This window comes from Chenopodium album, chromosome 25 (assembly GCF_948465745.1).
Source record: "Chenopodium album chromosome 25, dcCheAlbu1.1, whole genome shotgun sequence".
In the NCBI taxonomy this organism is placed as follows: Eukaryota; Viridiplantae; Streptophyta; class Magnoliopsida; order Caryophyllales; family Amaranthaceae; genus Chenopodium; species Chenopodium album.
The window spans coordinates 7,873,562-7,896,368 of NC_137858.1; the positions used below are offsets into that span (position 1 = coordinate 7,873,562).

The following is a 22,807-nucleotide window of genomic DNA, read 5'->3' on the forward strand; positions in this document are numbered from 1 at the left end:
ATGCTAATTATTCTCCTCTTCTTCCTTGCAACCCTTTCTCTTATTTTTCATCTTCTTACAAAACACGAAAAAAATGATCCATTTCATCCTCCACCCGGACCTATAGGCCTTCCCTTTATCGGAAACTTACACCAATTCGATTTCACGAAACCACACTTATCTTTTGCAAATCTCGCTAAGATCTATGGCCCTATATACACACTACGATTTGGAAGTAAAAACGTTGTTGTTATTCAATCATCTACGATGGCAAAAGAAGTCCTGCAAACGCAGGACTTAAGCTTTTGCCATCGACCTATATCAGTTGGGATGCGAAGACTAAGTTATAATGGTTCAGACATAATGTATGCGAAAGATTTCGAGTACTTTAGAGAAATAAGAAAGATTTGTGCTCTTCATTTGTTTAGTGCAAAGAGAGTGCAGTCTTTTGCTCCTATTCTACAAGATGAATTTTCAAGGCTTATTCGTAAGATTTCTTCTCTTGCTTCTGCTTCTAAAGTTGTCAATTTGAGTGAATTGTTGTTTCTTTCTGCGAGCTCCAATATATGCAGGCTTGCCTTTGGTAGGAGGTATGTAAGTATTTCCTCGTTCTTTAATACTTGCATCAATTGCACTTTTATGCTATAAATTTTTACTAAGCAAATGACTATAAATATTCTTGATTAAAGGTTTTTTTTAGGGGATATCTATCTATACTATATATTAAAAGGTGTTCCTAAGAACGTCGATATGCCACGCAGTCTCTTTTTTTGTTGTGCCACGTCATCTTTCCAATGTCTCATGATGCCACATCATCCCTCAAACAATGTCACATCACCCAACCAACCAACATTACTGAATATAAAAACATAAGGATAAGGGGGAGTCTGCGGGAGTCTAAAACTGGAATTATAACAAAAATAACCATTTCACCATCTAAGCCAATTATCAAGTATATTATTAATATGTAATAAAAAATATATAAGTGCAAACCACAAGATTCAATTAAAATAAAATATACTAAAAAATTAAACTCAATTTTAGTTTGACAATAATAATTATTATACAATTTTTAAAAATTTATCGATTGCACGTCTACAATAGTAGCAACCCGGGGCAACGCCCGGGCTACTCACTAGTTCATGATTTAAGTTATGCATTAGTCAACTAAAACTTTAAATGGCGAAAATAGTCCACTTGTCTCAAATATTGGTGATGCGAATGAAAAGTAGGATAAAAGTTCAAATAGAAGTAATATGCTCCGTAATAATGTGGGCCATGACCATTAATTCAAAATGTAGTAATGAAGAAAGTGTACGGTGTTATTTATTCATTTTTGCTATCTTTAAAATTTCTTCTTGTATACGTTAATCTAATTAAATTGACTTGTATTTGATTATTCAATTCAAAATTTAACATATATACAAAATTATTTGATCATATATTTGTTCTATCTTTGAAATTTCTTCTAAAACTACAAAGTATGTTAATCATTATTAATAGTTCCTGTTTCGGGTGAAAACAATGGGACCTTGCCGAAGGTCCAATGAGGTGGTGAAGACTGGGCTCGGTCCAAGTGATGATGGACCGAGGGTTTCCTGCACAGCAAGCACACGTAAACTAGCCTCGGGGGTGTTGCCGAGGAAGGCCCCTCCGATGCTAAAGTTAGTACAATGTGTAGAGAGAGAAAGCTATGCAAGAGAATTAATTGCTTGAGGCTTTGTCGTTCTGTTAGAAAAATGACACATTGATGGCTTTTATACCTTGGCATATATGAGAGATGTGGGCCTGGACCCAATTGACTTGCCTTTGAGAACTGGTCTTGACTTTAGCATGGGCTGGAGAGTTGAACCTTGACCTTGGGCTTTGGATTGGATCATTTAATGACTAGGCCCAATTGGACTAAATTGGACCCATACAACTTGCCCCCCAGACCCGATTTGGAAGAATGACGGGTCGGGTTTGATTAACCAGAAAAAGGAGGGAAGTAAATGATTTAATTAATCCAAGGATTTGAATTTAAACCGCAATTAGTGAAATGATGACGGTTAAATGGATAATGGAGGAAGTTGGACGGATAATGGGTCATCAGATTGCGGGAAACGTTCTTAACGGTTACTTAACGAGGAATTAAAGAGCAATTTTAAGCGTGAACCTCTTAAAATTCCCATTTCTGGAAATAAAACCAAGAGATACGCACTCTTTCCTCATTTCTTCACCCACACAGAATTGAACCCCGCACGAGAACCCTTGAATCCGTATCGAAACTTCGCTGAATCCCCGAGAAATAAGCTTAGAAACCGAAATTCATCATTCCGAACCAGTAGATCGGCGAATTCTGCTTCAGATAAAGGTAATTTTCTCTGATTTTTGATTGATTTTCTTCAGATTTGAACTCCTTCCCCCTTTTCTTTCGATTTTCTTCGAAACTTTAATGGCGAGAGGAGTTAGAGGTAGAGCCCGTGCTCCTAGAAGAGCAAGGCCGATCCCAGATCCTCGGAATAGGACTGGGACATGGAACGGACAAGCTGTGTCCGAACCTGCCGAAGGAATTAGGGCAACTCCGATTTCGTCGGCGCCTCCTGAAGGGACGGAGGGTCCGAGCACTTCCGGGCAGGACGAAGTGGTTCCTGCTGTTCTTTGGGACGTTCTCCCCGGGTATCAGGAGTGGGAGGATCCCGAGGTTGCCTCGGCTATGATAAAGAATGCCCCATACTCCTGGTGGATATTGGAAGCCGAAAAGTATCGGTTCGCTGAACAAGTTGAGTTGCACTACGGCATAATGGAGGCCGATGGATATTGGTGCCGAATGCCTGATGCATCTGATAGAATCCATCGTCCGCCCCCGGGGTATGTAGGGGTGTACCTTAGGCAGCTTCAGTATGGGCTGAGGTTCCCCTTGGACTTATTTGTCCGAGATTTGCTGATACATTACAAGGTCTCCTTGTGTCAGCTAACTCCTGTCAGCATCCGAAGGGTGATGACATACCTCTGGGTCTGCAAGTTCATGAAATATAATCCCAACTTGCACTGTTTTAAGAAGATCCACAAGCTGGTGCCGAACGTCCAGAGTGGACATGAGAACCATGGTCCTGGGTGGTTTAGAATCGAGTCTCGGCAAGGACATCTGACAATGTGGCCGAATGATTCTTCGGACAAGGACTGGAGAGGCCAGTGGATTTGGGTTAGGGCGCCCACAGATCCTGACCATCCCCATGTCTTCAGTGCGCCGAGATATCTCTCCAACCCTGACCCAGAAATGCTCAGTCTGGGCCCCTTAGAGAACGATGGCCGAGGTGATTGCAACCTCGAGCAGGCCAACATTTTCGGGAAGGTTGAGAACCCATCTGGAAGGGGTCGTCTGAAGACCATTCCAGCAACTTGGCTCCCTGATAACCACTACATCTTTCAGGAGCACATGCTTGCTGCTGTCGGCCTCAGCCGAAAGTTCAGAGATGGTAAGCTGTTTCGGCTGAGGCTGAAGCCCTTTACTTTATTTTACTGCTTTTGCACTTTGTTCGCCACTTTGACGTTGTTGAACTAACTCGTGCTCATTTTCTTTGTGCAGTGCTGAACGAGGTCACTGCCAAGATCGACTACGATCGTCTCGGCGTTGACCAAGCACGAAACATCTTGGACCGAGCCCCTTCTATTACTCCGTCCGAGGATCGTCCTGTCCATCTGGGCCCTACCCACTTCCTGATCGAGTCTTCAGACCACTATTTGCGGCAGAAGCCTTGGTGGAAGAAGAGAGATCCTTGGGGTCAGCTTTTGAACGAAGAGCTTGAAGCTGCTCGTACTGCCGAAGAGGTTGCACGAGCTGCTGAAGTTTTGGAAGGAGGAGAAGGGTCCTCCCAAGCTGCTGAAGCGGAAGCAGCAGCGGAGGCAGCCGAAAAGGAGGACGAGGCTTTGCTGGAGACCTCGGTGAGTTTATGCCTAGCTTTTTGGCTTCAGCAAAATTTTTCTTTTTTCTTCTTTTTTTTTTTTTTTTTTTTTTACTCACACCTTTCTTGCCCCCCCTGTTTTTTGCAGTCCGAAGGGAGCAAACAACAGAGAGAAGGAAAAGCTCCTGCTCGTCCCGAAGACTCCGAAGACTCTGAGATGGACGAGCAGCCCCTTCGGAAAAGGAGGAGACGGATGGCCATCATCGGCCCTCACGACTTCCCAACGGGGCCGAGGCCCGCCGGAATAAACATCAGGGAGCCTGAGGAAGGCGGTGAACAGCCGAGGGCTCCCCCACCACCACCACAATCCCCACCGCAAACCCCTCCCCCACCTCCTGAGGTGGAGGTGGACCAGAAGACTCCCGATCCGAAGGGAGGGGTCCCAGCTGAGGGGATGGCTGATAGTGCCGCAGGGCACAAAGCTGAAAGCGCTGAGAAGCCCGCTGCTGAGGGTTTCTCAGCTGACATAGCTAGAGAGGTTGAGGCTCTCGTCCTCAAACCTGAAGGGGAAGCAGAAGTCATCGTCATCGACTCTGCTGAAAAGGAAGAGAAGACCGCTGAAGAAGAAGGTGCTGAACCTCAAAGGGTTCAGGAAGTTCCTGAGTCTTCTTTTCCCTCCTTCCAGACGCTGCATTCTGCAGACATGGGGTTCTCGGCCCCCCGAATTCCAATTCCAGATCGTATCTGGGACACCATATGGGGTCAGAACCGAGAAGGTGCAGAAGTCTACTTCGGCAATTTTGCTGGGATGTCCGAAGTAGACAGGGCAAGGGCCTGGTCGCTGAAGGCCACTGCTGGGATAGGGGAATCCAGCAGATCTGTCCCAGACCCTGCAAGGATGAATCAGCTGCTGATGATGCAGGTAAATTCTTACACTTGCCCTTATTTTTCTATCTAGTTCTTCAGCTTGAAGTCTTTTGTTTTTTTTTTTTTTTGAGTTGTGCCTTTGCTTTTCAGTTTGTGCACAATCAGACTCTCACTGTAGAGCTGATAGATTCCCTACAAGATAGGGTTGATGAGGCTGAGCATGCCCGGAAGGTGGCTCTTGAAGAGCTGAAGCTTGCCAAGCTGAAGCAGGCAGCAGCCGAAGAAAAGCAGAAGGAAGGAGAAGAATATGAGAGGAAGGCCGCTGAAGCCCTCCAGACCTTCTGCACTGCCATGGAAGAGGAGGTTTTTCCCCCGCTGATAGAAGGGGAGAACTTCCTCCGAGACCACTTGGGAGTGGACGTCACTAAATTCAAGGCTGTCATTGAAAGCCGAATCAGGGACGGAGTTACTGCACAAGCTGAGGTGCAGCAAAGATTAGAAGCTTCGGAAGCCAGTAGAATGGCTGCTGAAGAAAAGCTCCAGGCCCAGAACGTCCAACTCTCAGAAGTTGCTGCTGATGCTGATGCTGAGAGAGCCAGGCTTCAAGAGGCTGAGGATCAGCTAAGGGCCAAAAATGATGAGCTGGCTCAGCTGAAGGCCAAAACTTCAGAGGTTCAGCAAGAGCTGAACAAGCAGAAAAGTGCTTCCTCCAAGCTCGCTGAAGAGCTGAATCAATCCAAGAAAAGCTTGGAGGAGGTACAGAAGAAGCTGGCAGATGCTGAGGCCCTGCTCAAGACCCGTATTTATACTCAAGAAGAGTATGAGATGGGATTCACGAACGGGCTTAGGGTGTGCCGAAGACTCTGTCTCCATGCTGAGCCAAATCTGGACTGGTCCAAGTGTGCTGAGTGGATCCAGAATTCAGAAGATCCCCACATGAAGTTTCCAACTCCGGCCGAAGCTGAGATTCTTGCAGCTGAGGAAGCTGAGGAAGAAGCAGAGAGGGAACTCGAAGAGAGGGAGGCTCAGCAGGGTGCGCGGCCTGCTTCATCTGCTGCTGGGGCTGAAGCCAGCATTGCCGATCAGTCTGATTCTCAGGCTGAAGCATAGGAAATCGGGCAGTCGTCTTCAGAATCTTGCGGTTCATCGTGCGCTCAACTTTAGACTTGCCGCTCCTGAATTATTTTTTTGCCTTGTATCCTTTTGCTTCAGCTTGCCTTGATGTACAAACTGCTTTATTGCTTTTGCGTGTACCTCGGCAGCTGTTATTTTCCGTTTGTGGACGGCTGCCGATATTTTTTCTGAACATCTGAATTTGTAGCTCATTTTCTGAGCATTGTTCTCATTAATCTGATGCTTTTTCTTCAACTGCTCTGTCTTATTTTGAATGCTTTACTCTTTCTGAATTTGAGAAATTGTAGCAAAATTTGCTAAGTACAAAGCTTTCAGCTGAAGACTTTGCTGAAGATGAACTTGCACTGACAGGGCTCCTTGCCCCCCCAGTAATCTGAAGATCCAAGTCTTTGGATTACTGAGTTGGGTTTTAATCCTTCAGACAAAGCTGAATAAAAATGGGTATCTGAGACACAGGGCCAACTGAAGGCAAGGTCTCAGATAGTGGCCCTCTGGGATACCAGGCTCAATTAAGGCAGTACCTCAGATTTGTCCATAGAGTCTTGGGGAACAAGTCTTGCTGACGCTAAGCCTCAGCTGAAAGACTGGAGTTCCTTCAAAAGACAAATTTGTTAGCAATCTAGAACCCAGTTACCCGAAGGCGAAGGTTCCAGATGAGGCTGAGATAAAAAACTTTAATAGTTGTTATGCTTGATTTTCTGTCTATCTATAAAAATGGATACCCGAAACACAAGGCCAACTGAAGGCAATGTCTCGGACAGTGTCTTTCTGGGATACGGGGCTCAGTTAAGGCAATATCCCAGATTTGTCCATGGACTCATTGTCTTTGGAGAACAAGTCTTACTGAAGTCGAACTTCAGCTGAAAGACCAGGGTTCTTTAAAAAGACGAGCTTGTCAGCAATTTGAAACCCAGTTGCCCGAAGGCGAAGGTTTCAGATAGGGCTGAATAAAAGCCCTTAAAGAGTAGATAGCAAAATGAAAACTTGAAAGCATGAAATGTTGCAAATCGTTGTGGAAATGGTGGCTCTGAGGCCTTTCATTAACGATTCAAAATGTACTTACAAAGATTTTTCGCCCCGAAGGGTTTATACATGATATTTCTTAAGCACATCAGCATTCCAATGATTTTTCAGCTCAGTTCCATCCAACTGCCGAAGTCGGTATGTCCCTGGCTGAAGCTCGTCATAAATTTCGTAGGGTCCCTCCCATGCAGCTGAGAGTTTCCCATGGATTCGGCTTTTCTGAACTGCAGCAGCATTCCGAAGGACAAGGTCTCCAATTCTGAGAGGCCTTGCGTGGACCCTTCGGTTGTAAAATTTGCTGATTCTCTGCTTATAAGCAGCCATTCTGTCTCGGGCTGAGTCCCTCACTTCGTCGAGGAAATCAAGGGATTCCTTCATAAGTTGTTCGTTCTCAGCCGAGAAATGGTGCACTCTTAAACTTTCAGAGCCGATTTCCACTGGCAGAACGGCTTCGGCGCCATACACCAGCTCAAAAGGTGAACAGCCCGTTGCCTCTTTTTCAGTTGTCCGAAGTGACCAGAGGGTTCCTGGAAGCTCCTCTATCCACTTGGACTTTTGATCTTCAACCCTTTTCTTCAAAGCGTTGAGGATCTGCTTGTTTGCAGCTTCGGCTTGGCCATTACTTTGTGGATGACACACTGCTGAATATGCCAATTTGATGCCGAATTGATCTGTGTACCGCCTCAGCGGTAGGTTATCAAATTGCCTCCCATGATCAAAGACAAAAACCTTCGGAATACCAAAGCGAGTAATAATATTCTGCCAGATAAATTTCCTGACGGTTTGCTCTGTGATATTCGAGGCTGCTTCAGCCTCAATCCATTTGCTGAAATAGTCAATGCCGACTATTAACCATCTTTTTTGGTAAGGTGCATCTGGAAAAGGTCCCAAAATATCCAGCCCCCACTGGGCAAATGGGAGCGGATTGAGGATCGGCTGAAGGTCTCTAGCTGGCTGATGGATGACTGGTGCGAATTTTTGACATTTCTCACATTTTCTGACCAGCTCCTTAGCGTCTGAGATCATGGTGGGCCAGTAATATCCGGCCCTCAAAGCCTTATGGGCTAGGGTCCTTCCCCCGATGTGGTTTCCACAGATGCCGAGGTGAATTTCCCGAAGGATGTAATCTGCATCTGTTGGTCCCACGCATTTCAGCAACGGGGCTGAGAAGGATTTTTTCAGAAGCTCTCCTCTGAAGACGATGAACCTTGAGCTAGTTCTCTTCAGTTTGGAGGCCAAAATTCTGTCTTCGGGAATTTCTCCCCGAAGCTTGAAAGCTAGGATGGGATCCATCCAGCTAGGTTCTGGGTCGACGCAACACACTTCAGGTGCTTCGTCGACACTTCTTTCTCGGCGCACTTCCACATACACAGATCTGTTCAGCTCAGTAAGAGTTGAACTGGCAAGTTTGGAGAGTGCGTCGGCCTGAGCATTCTGACCCCTTGGGATCAGCTGAACTTCAAAAGTTCTCAGTTTCGCAATAGTTGCTTTGATCTTTGCGAGATAGGCTACCATTGAGGGCTCTTTGGCCTCGTATTCGCCTCGGATCTGATTTGCGACCAACTGAGAGTCTGTCTTTAGACAGACATGATCGGCTTCCAATGAGATGCACAATTCTAGGCCGGCGATTGCTGCCTCATATTCAGCTTCATTATTCGAAGACTTGAAAGAAAATTTGAGTGCATACTCAAAAGATTTGCCTTCGGGAGAGGTTATAACTACCCCTGCCCCCGAACCATTTACGGTGGAGGATCCATCCGTGAAAACGGTCCAGATTTTATTTTCATCGTCTAACGTCTCCTGGTACGAGCATTCGGCCAAGAAGTCCGCTAGAGCTTGAGCCTTGATGGCTGTTCTCGGCTGGTAGCTGATGCTGAACTCAGTGAGTTCAAAAGCCCATTTGGCCAATCTACCGGATTTTTCGACTTTGCCGAGAACTTTTTCCAGCGGCTGATCAGTTAAGACCACTATCTGATGGCAATCAAAATAGGGCCTCAGCTTCCGAGCAGCTACTACTACTGCGAAGGCAACTTTTTCAAGCAGAGGGTAGCGAGTCTCGGCATCCGTCAGAGTGTGACTGACGAAGTAGATCGGTTGCTGAATTTTGTTCTCTTCTTTCAGCAGCACTGCACTGATAGCGGCCGGGCTAACAGCCACGTATAAGTACAAAGTCTCTCCCTCTACTGGGCTTGCCAATGTTGGGAGCTGAGCCAGATGCTCTCGAAGCTGCTGAAAGGCTTTTCTTTGCTCTTCTTCCCAAACGAGCTCCTTTGTTTTTGGGAGTTTCAGGGCTTTGAAGAAAGGTAACCCCTTGTCCGAAGCTCTAGAAATGAACCTCGAGAGAGCTGCCATTCTTCCGGTGAGCCGCTGAACGTCCCTTTTTGTTTTTGGCTCGGGAAGATCTAGAGCTGCTTTGACTTTGGAGGGATTGGCATCAATCCCCCTTTTGCTGACCATGAATCCCAGGAATTTTCCTGACTTCACGCCGAAGACACACTTCTTCGGATTCAGCTTCATCTGATGCTTTCTTAAGGTGGCGAAGGTTTCGGCCAGGTCATTAACATGGTCCTCAGATTTTTTGCTTTTGACGATTGAATCGTCCACATAGACTTCCATGTTTCGGCCCTTTTGATCGGCGAAAACCTGATCCACCAGCCTTTGATAAGTTGCCCCCGCATTTTTCAATCCGAAGGGCATCATTTTGTAATTGTACACCCCGGCGTTCGTGACGAATGCCGTCTTTGCTCGGTCGTCGGGGTGCATAAAGATCTGATGATACCCCGAGAATGCGTCCATGAAACTAAGCAAGGCATGGTCACTTGTCGAGTCGACTAGCTGATCGATTCTCGGCAAGGGATAAAAGTCCTTCGGACAAGCCTTATTTAGGTCCGTGAAGTCAACGCACATTCTCCAGGTACCATTAGCCTTCTGAACCATCACCACATTTGCCAGCCATTCTGGATACTGACAAGGTTCGATGAAACCTGCATCCAGTAACTTTTTGACTTCGGCTGCGATGTCTCGGTTCTTACTTGCGGAGTAGTTCCGCTTCTTTTGCTTAACTGGCCGACATGTTGGGTCGACGTTAAGCTTATGGGAGATGAGGTCTGGACTTATCCCGGGCATATCAGCTGCCGAGAAAGCAAACACATCTCTGTTGTCCCGGAGGAGCTGAATAAGTTCACAACGGGTGTTCGGATCAAGGTCCATCCCGATTGCTACACATTTGTCAGCGTCTCCTTCGGACAACTCGACCGTTTCGGTCTGCTGGTCTAGCTCCATTGAAGCGGGGCCAGACTCTTCGCTATCTGGCCTGCTGTCTATGTCAGCAGGTGTCCCAGACTTTTTCTTCGGCTGGCTCTCTGAGTCTTTCGGCTCAGATGAAGAGCTTGCCTTTTCTTTTTCTGACCCTTTTTCTTTAGGTACAGAACCTTGTGCCGAAGCACTTAGGCCTTTCGGCTTCTTCGTGCTCGGCTCTTTTTCTTTTTCTTTCTCCTCCTCATCCTCATCATCGCTTTCTGGGCGACTAGTGGATGGCTTGAGGTAGTTGCACCTTCGGGCTTCCTTTTGGCTGCCCTGGATCCTTTCGGGGAAGCCGGCGTCTGAAACGTAAATCATCAGCTGATGATAGGTTGAGACAACCCCTTGGATCTCGTGAATTATGGGTCTCCCCAAGATCACGTTGTATACTGAAGGAGCATCGATGACCAGAAATTCGGTCATGACATTCCTAGCTGCTTCGTCGCAGCCGATAGTGACAGGAAGTAGGACCTTCCCATCAGGATAAGTTGAAGCCCCATTGAATCCGGATACCGGGTAGGGTACCGGCGTGAGGTGCTTGGGCTTCAGCTTGATTTGATTGTAGGCCTTCCGGAACAAAATATTTGCCCCGCTACCATCGTCAACTAAGACTTTGCTGACGTCGTGGTTGGCCACCGTGGCGATTATCACCAACGGGTCCTCGTGAGGGTACGTCACCCCCCGACAGTCAGCGGCTGTGAACGTCATGTTCGGCACCGGTGACTGGGGTGGCTGTATATCAGCATGATTCACCTGATGGGTCAGAGCCCTGAGGTGACGTTTGTGCTCCCTCCGAGAGCATATTCCTCCCGAGATAACATGGATTGGAGGGAATTTTCCTTCCGCAGCTTTGCTGTTCTTTCGGGGGAAGTCAATTTCTTGCCGAGAGTCTTTCTCAAGCTTCTCGGCCTCTTTTTTCTCGCGGTGATCCGCGATATATTTTTTCAAGTACCCTTTCCGGACCATATCCTCGATTTGGTCCTTCAGCTGGATACATTCTTCAGTGTTGTGTCCCGGTGATTCATGGAACTCACACCACTGATTTTTATTCTTGCGCTGATACCACTCTGGGAGCGGTCTCGGCTTTCTGTAACTCTGCTCCTCCTTCGTCACGCTGTAAATCTTAGCGCGCGGAAGAGAGAGCGGAGTGTAAGATTCGTATCTGCCCTGGAAAGGAGCAGATTTTTCCTTCTTCGACTCGTTGGCCGAAGATTGTTCCGAGGCTTTCGCCTTTCCCTTTGCCTTTTGGCCTTGGCCTTCAGACGAGGGTCCTTGTTTTTGTTTCCCTCCCCCAAATTGGGGTTGGGCTTTTGCTTTGTTCCACTCTTCGGCTCGGATGAACTTATCCGAGGCATTCAGAGCTTCCTCCAAGGTCTGCGGGGTATGCATGACCATGAAGTCTAGGAACTTCCCGGGCTGAAGGCCATTCTGCATTGCAAAAACGGCTAACCCCTGGTCCAGCTGAGAGACGCTGGATGACTCGTTGCTGAAACGGGTCAGGTAGTCCCGGAGGCTTTCGGTCTCCCCCTGTTGCAGACCCATGAGTTCTGCAGTAGTCTTCTCTCGGCGGTTTGCCGTGGAAAACTTGCTCCTAAATTTGGAGGACAGATCGTCCCACCCTGTTATGGAGCCTTGTTTTACTCCCTTGGAGATCCACGCTTGCGCGACCCCTTTGAGAGTGGTTGGAAAATATTTGCACCAAGTCGCTTCGGACCTGGGGCAAAGATGCATGTGAGCCTCATACGAGGCAATGTGGTCCTTCGGATCCGAAGTCCCATCATATGTGATGTGCGACGGTATTTTAACCGTGGGCACGTGCTCTTCCAGTATCCATTGCTCGAATGGGGAACTGGTGGGTAGCATAACGGCCTTGCCCTTGTTCCTGGCCGAAGGGACCGCGCTCCGCCCTCTCAGAGAGGTAGGAGTGGTTTTCGTCCCTGGCTGGGAAGTTTGGGCCTCGGCTGCCGGGAACGAGAGGCGGCTGTGCACACTCGGTTCCTTGCAGCCGAGTCGGTCGAGGACGCTTCGGCGAACAGTCTCGGGTCGTTCTCAGCGAGCAGAATCTGGTCGAGAAGCTGAGCTGCTGCTCTTATGCGTTTCTGGTCGAGAGGTTGAGGATCGCGAGAAAAATTGAGGGTTCTTTTTCCTCTCTCTTTCAGTTCTCCAAGTATCCTCTTCCCACTTTTCCAGTTCCCGGAAGGAATGAGGTTTTCCACCATCATGGTCTAGCTTCCTCCGCTGATGCCGGGTATGCGGAGGAGTTCGATCGCGAGGTGGAGGCATATTTTGTGCCCTCATGGCCTCCATGAGCACTGCCAGCGCTTTCGCCACCTCCTCCGAGCTGGGCCCCGTCAAAGGGGTCCTCGGCTGAGTGTGGGAATGAGAGCGAACAGTCAATGGTTGGCTTTGGGGCACAGGATGAGTCCTATGACCGGACTGATCTCTACTAGACCGAGAGGGACTCGGCCTATGATGAGAGTTGTGAATTACGGGAGAAAGGGAATCTTCCCCGAATGACCTTCTTCCCGAACTGGTACCCTTGTGAGAGTTCCGGTCCGGTGAAGGTGATGGTGTAGGAGTTTTAGGCTTTTCGCCTGCTCCTTGACGAAGGCTTTTGGTCTTGCGGTTCTTAGCCATTGCTACTAAGATGATTGCAAGATTATTCTGACTAGAGATTTGGCTTAAAGATTTTTGAAAGTCTTCCCCACAGACGGCGCCAAATTGTTTCGGGTGAAAACAATGGGACCTTGCCGAAGGTCCAATGAGGTGGTGAAGACTGGGCTCGGTCCAAGTGATGATGGACCGAGGGTTTCCTGCACAGCAAGCACACGTAAACTAGCCTCGGGGGTGTTGCCGAGGAAGGCCCCTCCGATGCTAAAGTTAGTACAATGTGTAGAGAGAGAAAGCTATGCAAGAGAATTAATTGCTTGAGGCTTTGTCGTTCTGTTAGAAAAATGACACATTGATGGCTTTTATACCTTGGCATATATGAGAGATGTGGGCCTGGACCCAATTGACTTGCCTTTGAGAACTGGTCTTGACTTTAGCATGGGCTGGAGAGTTGAACCTTGACCTTGGGCTTTGGATTGGATCATTTAATGACTAGGCCCAATTGGACTAAATTGGACCCATACAGTTCCAAAATTTAAAATACTTACAAAACCACTTGACAAAAAATTGACCCAAATCAAATTGACTTGCCAATAATATGTCTAATAATACAAAATTGTTATAGTAAATCTGTTCGCTATAGAATATATGACTATTCCGCATATTTCAACCCATTAGATAGATATACTCAAATTAAACAAGTACTTGCCAATGCATGATCCGACTTGTATTGTCTCGACTTGAACCAGACGCGATAGCTCAATTATTAGCTTAGCTCCAAATATATGATGTTTTCTTTGTCACAAAATAATTGATACAACCAATCAACATGTCAATATGCTATATTGACCTTAACTGTGCATAATTAAACATTGGTTAAAAAAATGCAAAAATATTAATGTTATAAAACTTGATATTAATAAATATTTGACATTTTAACAACATATATACTTCATGAAAAATTTAGCTTTTAATATGTTATTTAAAAAAAATAAAAATAAAAACAACTATGATCAAAATTAGGGATACAAATGTGAACAGACTAGTATACAAATAAAAAAAAATAAAAACAACTATTCAGCTCCAATCAGTTCAGTTCATTTCAGCTCAGTTCAGTAAATGTGAACAGACTAGTATACAAATAATAAATGTCAAATATGTCAATTATTTTGATAAGGAAAGTGTCATTTAAAATAGAATTATTAAAAAAAAAAAAAAAAAAAGAATTTCAAATATTCGGCCAATTCGGGTAAGATATAATGTGTTATGTGTTACTTTTATTTACTGTATTTGGAAGGCTGGGTGTTGGATGATGTGGTGGGATGATTAGACGTGTCCTTGGATTCTTCGAGCTGCCATCAAGCTTCGGATGAGGGAAGAGTTGAATATCTATCATTACCATACCTTAAGGTTAATAATCGTCATGAGCAAGATAAGATAAAGATAAAATGTCATTAATTTCTATTTTTACTCTAATTTTACTCCCTTCGTCCCAAAAAGAACGACCCATTTGGGTTGATTACGCGGATATTAAGAAAGTTAAGTAAAAAGAAGTAAAAGTATATTGGAAAGATAAATTTACATGGGGTTTGTAAAAAAAATAGAGAGAGAAAGTAATAAAATAACATGGAAAATTAAATTTTTATATAGGGAAGCTAATTTTGCACAAATATTATAGCAAATTGGTGGGTGTTTTAATGCAAATGAGTCATTCTTTTTGGGACAAAGTTTTGGCCAAATGGATCGTTCTTTTTGGAACGGAGGGAGTATTTGTCTAGATCATTAAATATACTCCTTTCAAAGCTAAAATTATCATAACTATTTAATCATCACATCAAATCTAAATAATTGCAACTATTTAATTGCCCGGCCCCTTCAAATCTAAATTATCGCAACTATTTAATCGTCCTATCAAATCTAAATAAATAACCACAACTATTTAATTTCCCATTTGCTAATTCACAACGTCTAGTATTTGAAATAGTGTAATTATTACACTTTCCTCAATTCATCTAATAACCTAGTGCTATTTCATATTTTCATTTGCTCGGTCCTAATATATATTTTTGACTATCAAAATTTTAATTATTTGATCCCAAATCAATATAATTTTAACTTTTTATTACTTTTTGTTAAGTAGTTGGATCGAATGTATTTCATGTGAGACTAATATAAAGTTGTAGCTTCCATTATCAATTTGAAATAGTTCGTCCAACCTTTAATATGAAATATGAGAATGATATACGATCGGATGAAGGGAATAATCATTTACATAGCTAGACAAATTGAAAATATTATATTAACATCACCATTATACATGAATGTCACCATTTTACATGACATCATTCAATGAATAGTGCCAAAGGTTTCATTGCAGCACTTAAAAACACGGAGGGAGTACTTTGTTACAAAAAAAAATATTTAAAATTGATGTTGGCAAAATCTTAAAATTCTATTTTTACAAAAATAATTTTCTTACTTGTATCTACAGTTATGAAGACGAAGAAGAATTTGAAAGAAGGAGATTTCACAGCCTCTTTAATGAATTTCAGGCCATGTCGACGGCCTTCTTCGTCGCTGATTATTTTCCTTCCATTGGCTGGCTTGATAAGCTGACCGGAAAAAACTCTAGGCTTGACAAGGTGTTCAACGACTTGGATTCATTCTATGAAGAGATTATTGATGAACATCTTGACCCGAATCGACTCGAATCTGACCAAAAGGATGTCATTGATGTTCTGCTCCAACTTATGAAAGAGCGTAACCTTTCATTTGAGCTTACCTTGGATCACATTAAGGCAATTCTTATGGTAATTTGTTCTATTAAATCTTATTTAAAATTCATAAAACATGATTGTTAATACTACCTCCGTTAATGGTTATCTGTAACTTTGGAATTTTTTATATCTCACAAATAATACCATGAAGTTACAGATAACTATTAACGGAGGTAGTAATAAGTTAATAACTCGTTTAGTACTGACATTGTACGTCTTTCACAGAATATATTTGTAGCAGGAACAGATACGAGTACAATCATGGTCATTTGGGCAATGACTGAACTAATTAAGAACCCAACAATCATGAGTAAAGTACAAGAAGAGCTTCGGAATAATTTATCCGATAGTAAGGGTTGTATCACAATGGACGATCTTTTAAAGTGCAAATACTTTAAGGCAGTAGTGAAAGAAACATTAAGATTTCACCCTGCAGCACCAATAACATTTCGAGAATCACTTAAAAAAAGTAACATAAAAGGGTACGACATTCTACCCAAAACTCACGTATACGTGAACATATGGGCTCTTGGAAGAGACCCCGAATATTGGAAAGACCCAGAAAAATTTATGCCCGAGAGGTTTATGGAGAGTTCAATTGATTATAAAGGGAACGACTTCGAGCTTATTCCATTCGGGGCTGGTAGAAAAATATGCCCGGGAATGGTTCTTGGTGTAGCTAGTTATGAGCTAGCACTAGCCAATTTGTTGTATAATTTTAAATGGGAATTGCCTAATGGTATGAGCAAGGACGACATCAACACTGATACGTTGCCTGGTCTTGTTATGAGTAAGAAAGATCCACTTTGTCTTTTGGCTAGGAAAATCACGTAGTTTGTTATGAAGTGGAGTATGTGAATTGTGCATACTATTTAAATGTTGTACTAAAAAATAAAAAAATAAATAAATAAAACCTTTTAGTTCTCTTTACCTTATTGATTGATGTCATTAAGTATTGATTGCATGTAATTAATTTTTATGATTTACACAAACTTGTAACCAAATTTAAACACCGGAAAAGGTTACACATACAATGGTTGTATGTGGGCCACTCACATACAACTATTGTTGGCAGCATTTAATTGGTTTGTATTTTGGGCCCACTTTTTTCCCCTATTTTTTTCCTATTATTTTTTTACTCCCTTTAAACACCTTGATATTGATGTCATTAAGTAATTATTGCAGATAATTTTAAGATTTTAACGAAAAATCTTAACTGAACCTAAGGTCCAACATTAAGTTGAACATAGGGATTAGGGACCCTAATTCTAATTTTAACTAACATAGCGACTTTTATTAAAACTTGTATGTACTTGATTATTTATATTAATATTTTTGCGAACCTGGGATAATTCACATGTGTCAAACCAATGTTATGTTGAACATAACACCCTATTTTAACATATAGACCTTTACAATTCATACTCTGTATCGACGATTGACTATTACATTGAAAACTATCATAATAAAGTATATTAATATTTTTATGATCTTTATTTTTTTTTTTTTTTTTTTTTGAGGCATATGATCTTTATTATAGCACAATGACTTTTTTTTCAACATTATATAACCTCTATTTTGACACGTCACCTTTTAATTAATATAATAACTACCTTTATTTAATAAAATTATTAATTAAACATAGTGACCTTAATACTAATTGTTCACTATAATTTAATGTGAACTAGATATATTGAAGATTTTACAAGATTTATTTTAAACCTGATAAACATCTTAAATATATTTATTTGCCACAAGACAAAGTGGAATTTTTTTATACATTGTTAATCCAAGTTGCACATCAGTGTCAATGTCGTCCCTTCTTAAATCACCAGGCAATTCCCAATCAAAAAAGTACAATAAATTGGCAAGCATAATTTCCAAGCTAGCAACACCAAGATGTATGCCAGGACATATTCTTCTTCCAGCACCAAAAGGAATTAGCTCAAAATCTTGTCCTAGAAAATTAATCGAATTTTTCAAAAACCTCTCAGGCTTGAATGAATCGGGGTCTTTCCAAATTTCTGGATCTCTACCAGTAGCCCATACGTTGACATATAGTAAAGTCTTGGATTGAATATCAAATCCCTCTATGGTGCAATCTTGCAATGTTTCTCGTGGAACTAATAATGGAGCTGCTGGATGTAATCGGAATGTTTCTTTTACTAGTGCCTTAAAGTATTCAAGATTGGAGAGATCATTATCTTCGATATACCCTTTGTTTTGAATTGCATTCCTAAGCTCATTCTGGACTTTCTTCATTACATCGGGGTTTTTAATTATCATAGTCATTGCCCAAATTACCATAGCTGTACTAGTATCAGTTCCTGCTACTATGATATCCTGAAAATCAGTTAAAGTTTTATGTTAGGAGTAGTATTTTAATTTTCTTACAGGTGTTGTAGTTTTCTTGTTAAGGAAACATATCTTTTTATATTTAATTTGTAGAATAAAGTAAATATTACTCCCTCCGTCCCTTAATTAGATTCTTACTTCTAGCATTTATTCCTCATTTCCTCACATAATAGAGAGAAGTAGGAATCTAATTATGGGACAGAGGGAGTATTTTTTACAGTTTCCTTTTGATCATGTTTTGTGAGTTATACATAATGAAATATAGTCATGTGGGGTCTTGTTAGATTCGTCACGACGTATATATTTTCAAAATATCAACTTTTTACAATTTTTGGAAATTGTTAATTAAAGATATTAATGGTTTAATGTATGCAGTGGCAAACGTGACTAAAGAAACCTCTCAACTAAAAAGAAACGGAGGAAGTACGAAATATTAAAAGTGATAGGAATAAAAAATAAATAAAAAAAAAAAAAAGGAGGAGTGACACATATCATTTGCTGGTTTAAAATTTTTCTTCCATTTTTCCTTTACTACTACCTCCGTTACAGGTTATGTGCAACGATTAGACATTTTCCCTCTCTACTTTATGTCAAATCGTTGCACATAACTTGTAACGGAGGTAGTATTAATTTTTAAATTTTTTATTTCTTTTTTTTTGGCTAAATATTTATTAATTATTTTAAATTAAATTTTTTCCTTTCATTTTAACATTATATCAGTATATATTTTGTTTTCTCACTCGAATAAAATAATTTTATATTTTCTCACTCATCTTGTTTTTTGTTGAATTAGCATTATAATTTATTAGTGTAAGAAGAATTACCATTAACATTGCCTTAATGTGATCCAGAGTGAGCTCAAATGAAAAGCAACGCTCTTTCTTGAGTTGGAGCAGAATGTCAACCATGTTTTCTCTTTCAAATTTATGCTTCTTTAGGTCAAGATGCTCATCAATGACCTCTTCATAAAACTCTTCCATTTTCTTGAATGTTTTCTCAAGTTTTGAATACTTTCCAGTTAACTTATCAAGCCAACCGAAGTAAGGGAAATAATCTGAAATGAAGAAGCCGGCGAGCATGGCTTGAGCTTCGGTCAAAAGGTCATGGAACCTACTCCTTATCCCTTCATCATCCTCGAACCTGTATATAAGAGGACGAATAATATCAATACTCCCTCTATTTTTAAATAAGCATCACGTATTTCATTTGAACAACTATTAGCTAGCATATTGAAAAACCCTTATTATCAGTAATATTGTCATTGGAGTACTAGATAGATAAATTTGAAATGAAAAACATTACAAAATATCTTATTTCATTAACTAATAATTTAACAACTTTGCAAGAAAAAATCTATTTCTTCAAAGAAAGAAAAAATCTAAAATTTGTTGACTTTGCTATAATAATTATTAAATACTCCATAGTTAAAATTATAGGGGGTAATTTAAAATGATGACCATAAAGATCGACTTGAAAGTCGTACCATCTATGTTATACTTACATCTTTAATTACCTGTATATTTCATGTACTTCACTTTCTTTTTTTCATTTTTTTTTTTTTTTTTGAAAAGGTAAGGGAAAATGTTTTTCCTTTTTCCTAACCCACATTTTCTTTATAAATGTATTTATATGTACGAATGTATTTAAACCATGCATAATGTTTATAATGAAATACTACATACTTCCTCTGTTGTTTTTAATAGTTACAACAGCTTGACTTCTACACTGTTCACTTGTTTCACTTTGACCCGTTTTAACGATTTATGCTTAAATGAAAATATAATCATGTGAGATCTTGTTAGATTCGTATTGATTTATATACAATATTATTATCAAATTTTTATAATTTTGGTATAATGGTAATTAAAGATATAAACGATTGAAAACATGCATTGACAAGTGTGAAAAGAGAAATGTTGCAACTATAAAAAGACAGAGGAAATATGTTCTTTATCTCTATGTGCATTAAATTAAAAACATGCAAATATATATTTTCTAAAAACCCGCACTGTAAGACATGATTAAGGACCTGTTCATATTTACTGAACTGAACTGAACTGAACTGATTGGAGCTGAACTGAACTGAACTGATTGGAACTGAACTGAACTGAATTAAGCTGAAATGAATATTTTATGTGAGAGGGAAATTAAGAGCTGAACTGAACTGATTGGAACTGAACTGAACTGAACTGAACTGATTGAAGCTGAACTGAACTGAACTGAAATTAAGTAAATATGAACAGGCCCTAACAATTAAATAAACATCATGCACACACATTTGCCTTCTAAATTATCAAATTATCTATAAGTAAATATAATTAGCTAGCGAGCCTTGGCAAGAGTAGATACATACCGCTTTCCAAAAGCGGTCCTGCATATGGTGGAGCTTGCACATCTAAACAGCAATTCACTCAAATTGACAACTTTATTTTCAGACGAAAGAGATGAGATCTTTTGAATGATCCTTGAGACTTCTTCGTGTCGAATCGGAGCAAAAGTCTCTACTCTCTTGGTACTTAGTAGATGAACCACAAAAATCTTCTTAATTTCTCTAAAATACTCACCATATGGTGCAAAAGCAACGTCTAACCCATTGTAACTTAGCCTTTGTCTACCAACCATTACTTTTTTGTTACAAAAGTTTTTGTCTTGTACTTGTAACACCTCTTTGGCCATCTTAGCCGATTGTATCACAACAATCGATCGATTCCCGATTCGAAAACTAAAGATGGGTCCATAGATATTTGCTAGCTTGGTAAAGTAGAGATGAGGGTTTTTGAAGTCAATTTGATGAAGATTTCCGATAATAGGAAGACCTTTAGGTCCAGGTGGTGGATTAAATGGTTCATGTTTTTTGTGTTTTAGATAAAGATAAATGATAGAAATTGCTGCAATGAAGAATAATGATAGGAGGAATAACATGTTTTTTCTCTTTTTTTTTTCTTCTTTTTCTTCCTATTCTTCAACTATTTATGCATGCACCTAATATAAGCATATATAGCAAGAGAGTATAAATATATAATTATTGATCATGTAGGGTTAATTTTTTATTTTTTATTTTTTTATTTTAACCTATAGACAAAGTTTGTAAGTGACTCATCCTTTGGGAAATACTTTAGTCATTGTTAATTATTAAAGATTCGTAAGAGTAGTGGTATCTGATCTGATTTATGATCAATTCATGATATGTTTCTGTCGCAATAATATGGTTCTCCACAAAACATGTTACTAACGTTTTTTTTTTTGTTTTTTTGGTGAAAACATATGTTACTAATGTTGTACTTCACCAATCACCACACACAATTGTGGTACTATCGTAGCTAGTGTATATATGGTCCTCCTCACACACTCGTACCAACATAATACTTTTCAACACAAAATTGTACTCGTTTATATGGTTTTGCACACATTATCAAAAACTTGCGTATATGTATGGTTCTCATTTCACAATTGTTGATAGCGTTTAAATGGTTCTCCATTCACGATGGACAACTTATTGCGGCAATACATAATACATGCGTGGTACTCCACACACAATTGATAACCAAGCGCGGCCCTTACCAGGCCATGTGCAGGTTGAGCAGCTGCACAAGGCGAGGGACCCAATTTAAAGTTTCTTCTTCACTTAGGCGTACTACAGTATAGCTATATCATGAGCAACAGATCATCTATGTATACTTTCTCCGTTCTTTTATTATTACACCGTACCATAAGGGTTGGGCACAAATTTTTTGGTTGCGGAAGAAAGGATGAGAGAGTAAAGTAAAAATGCATAATTACCTATGTAATTTTTTTTTTTTTTTGAGAAATAATTACCTATGTAATTGTATACATAACTTAAAATATTAAAATGGATATGGTATAATATTTGTGAATCTTCTTTAAAGGAAAGTAGTGCAATAAATTAAAAAGGCATTAATTCAGCCTTGCTCCCGAAATTCTCTTTTAATGAGCATTAATTCCATCCATATTCTCTTCAATTTTGCATTTTCCTATGAACAAACGACTTTTAAAGCAACTTCTATGGCTGCTTTTGGGACTAGATTGCAATTTTTATATGTTTTAAGTGATAGCTAAACCATTGGAGGATAATTCACTTATTAGCTTGGCAAAGCAAATTAACTTAGCTTAGGAATTAATTGTTTACAATAAAAACTATTATTTAATAATAATATAATTGAAAAAAAAAATGAAAACTAGCTTACCATTTAAACATAATAATGACCCTAATATTAGATTCAACAATAAATTATTGCGAACCAAATCTATTTATAAATGACCCACATTTTCTTTATTTTGAATTATATGTTTGTACATATGTATTTAATTCATGCACAATGTTTATAAGGTACTTCATACATTATTTCTTTCTATAAGTATGCATTAAACACATAAATATTTTTTTTAAAGGCAAAAATTAACGGATGCTTTGGTGGCATAATTTAGATAAAATAAATAAAAAATTATTGCGTAATTTTGATGTGTATTTCAAAATTTTATACTATTTTAAATATCTAACGTAACGCTTCAGAGATAGTCGTTAAATTATTTGGCAAGATCTTCTTTAAAAATCAACATCATGAATCACGTGATAAACGTTTAACAAACATCATGTTACACGCGTTCACCTTCTAATTACTAGTAGATTACGTAGAGATTATCAAATTATTCATAATAAAACAAAAATAATTGGTTAGCTAGCTTGAGCAAGCAAGAGAGTACAGCGGTCCTGCATATGGTAGAGCTTGCACATCTAAACAACAATTCACTCAAATTGACAACTTTATTTTCAGATGAAAGATATGAAATCTTCTGAATGATCCTTGAGATTTCTTCGTGTCGAATCGGAGCGAAAGACTCCACTCTCTTAGTACTTAG

At 40.5% G+C, this 22,807-nt stretch overlaps 2 protein-coding genes across 2 annotated transcripts; one reads left to right on the forward strand and one right to left on the reverse strand.

Annotated features, from left to right (window-relative positions):
• LOC145613156 (6,7,8-trihydroxycoumarin synthase-like) lies at nucleotides 1–17,450 on the forward strand. Its single transcript, XM_081668218.1, has 3 exons — nucleotides 1–569; nucleotides 15,289–15,607; nucleotides 15,800–17,450. Exons 1-3 carry the CDS (start codon nucleotides 1–3, stop codon nucleotides 16,406–16,408), a joined length of 1,497 nt encoding a protein of 498 aa, XP_081524344.1. The 3' UTR covers nucleotides 16,409–17,450.
• On the reverse strand, nucleotides 17,285–21,051 carry LOC145613157 (cytochrome P450 83B1-like). Its single transcript, XM_081668219.1, has 3 exons — nucleotides 20,283–21,051; nucleotides 18,754–19,069; nucleotides 17,285–17,917 (listed from the first exon to the last, which is right to left on the reverse strand). The coding sequence occupies exons 1-3, from the start codon at nucleotides 20,849–20,851 to the stop codon at nucleotides 17,309–17,311; spliced, it is 1,494 nt and encodes a 497-aa protein (XP_081524345.1). The 5' UTR covers nucleotides 20,852–21,051; the 3' UTR covers nucleotides 17,285–17,308.
• Nucleotides 21,052–22,807: the final 1,756 nt, after the last annotated feature.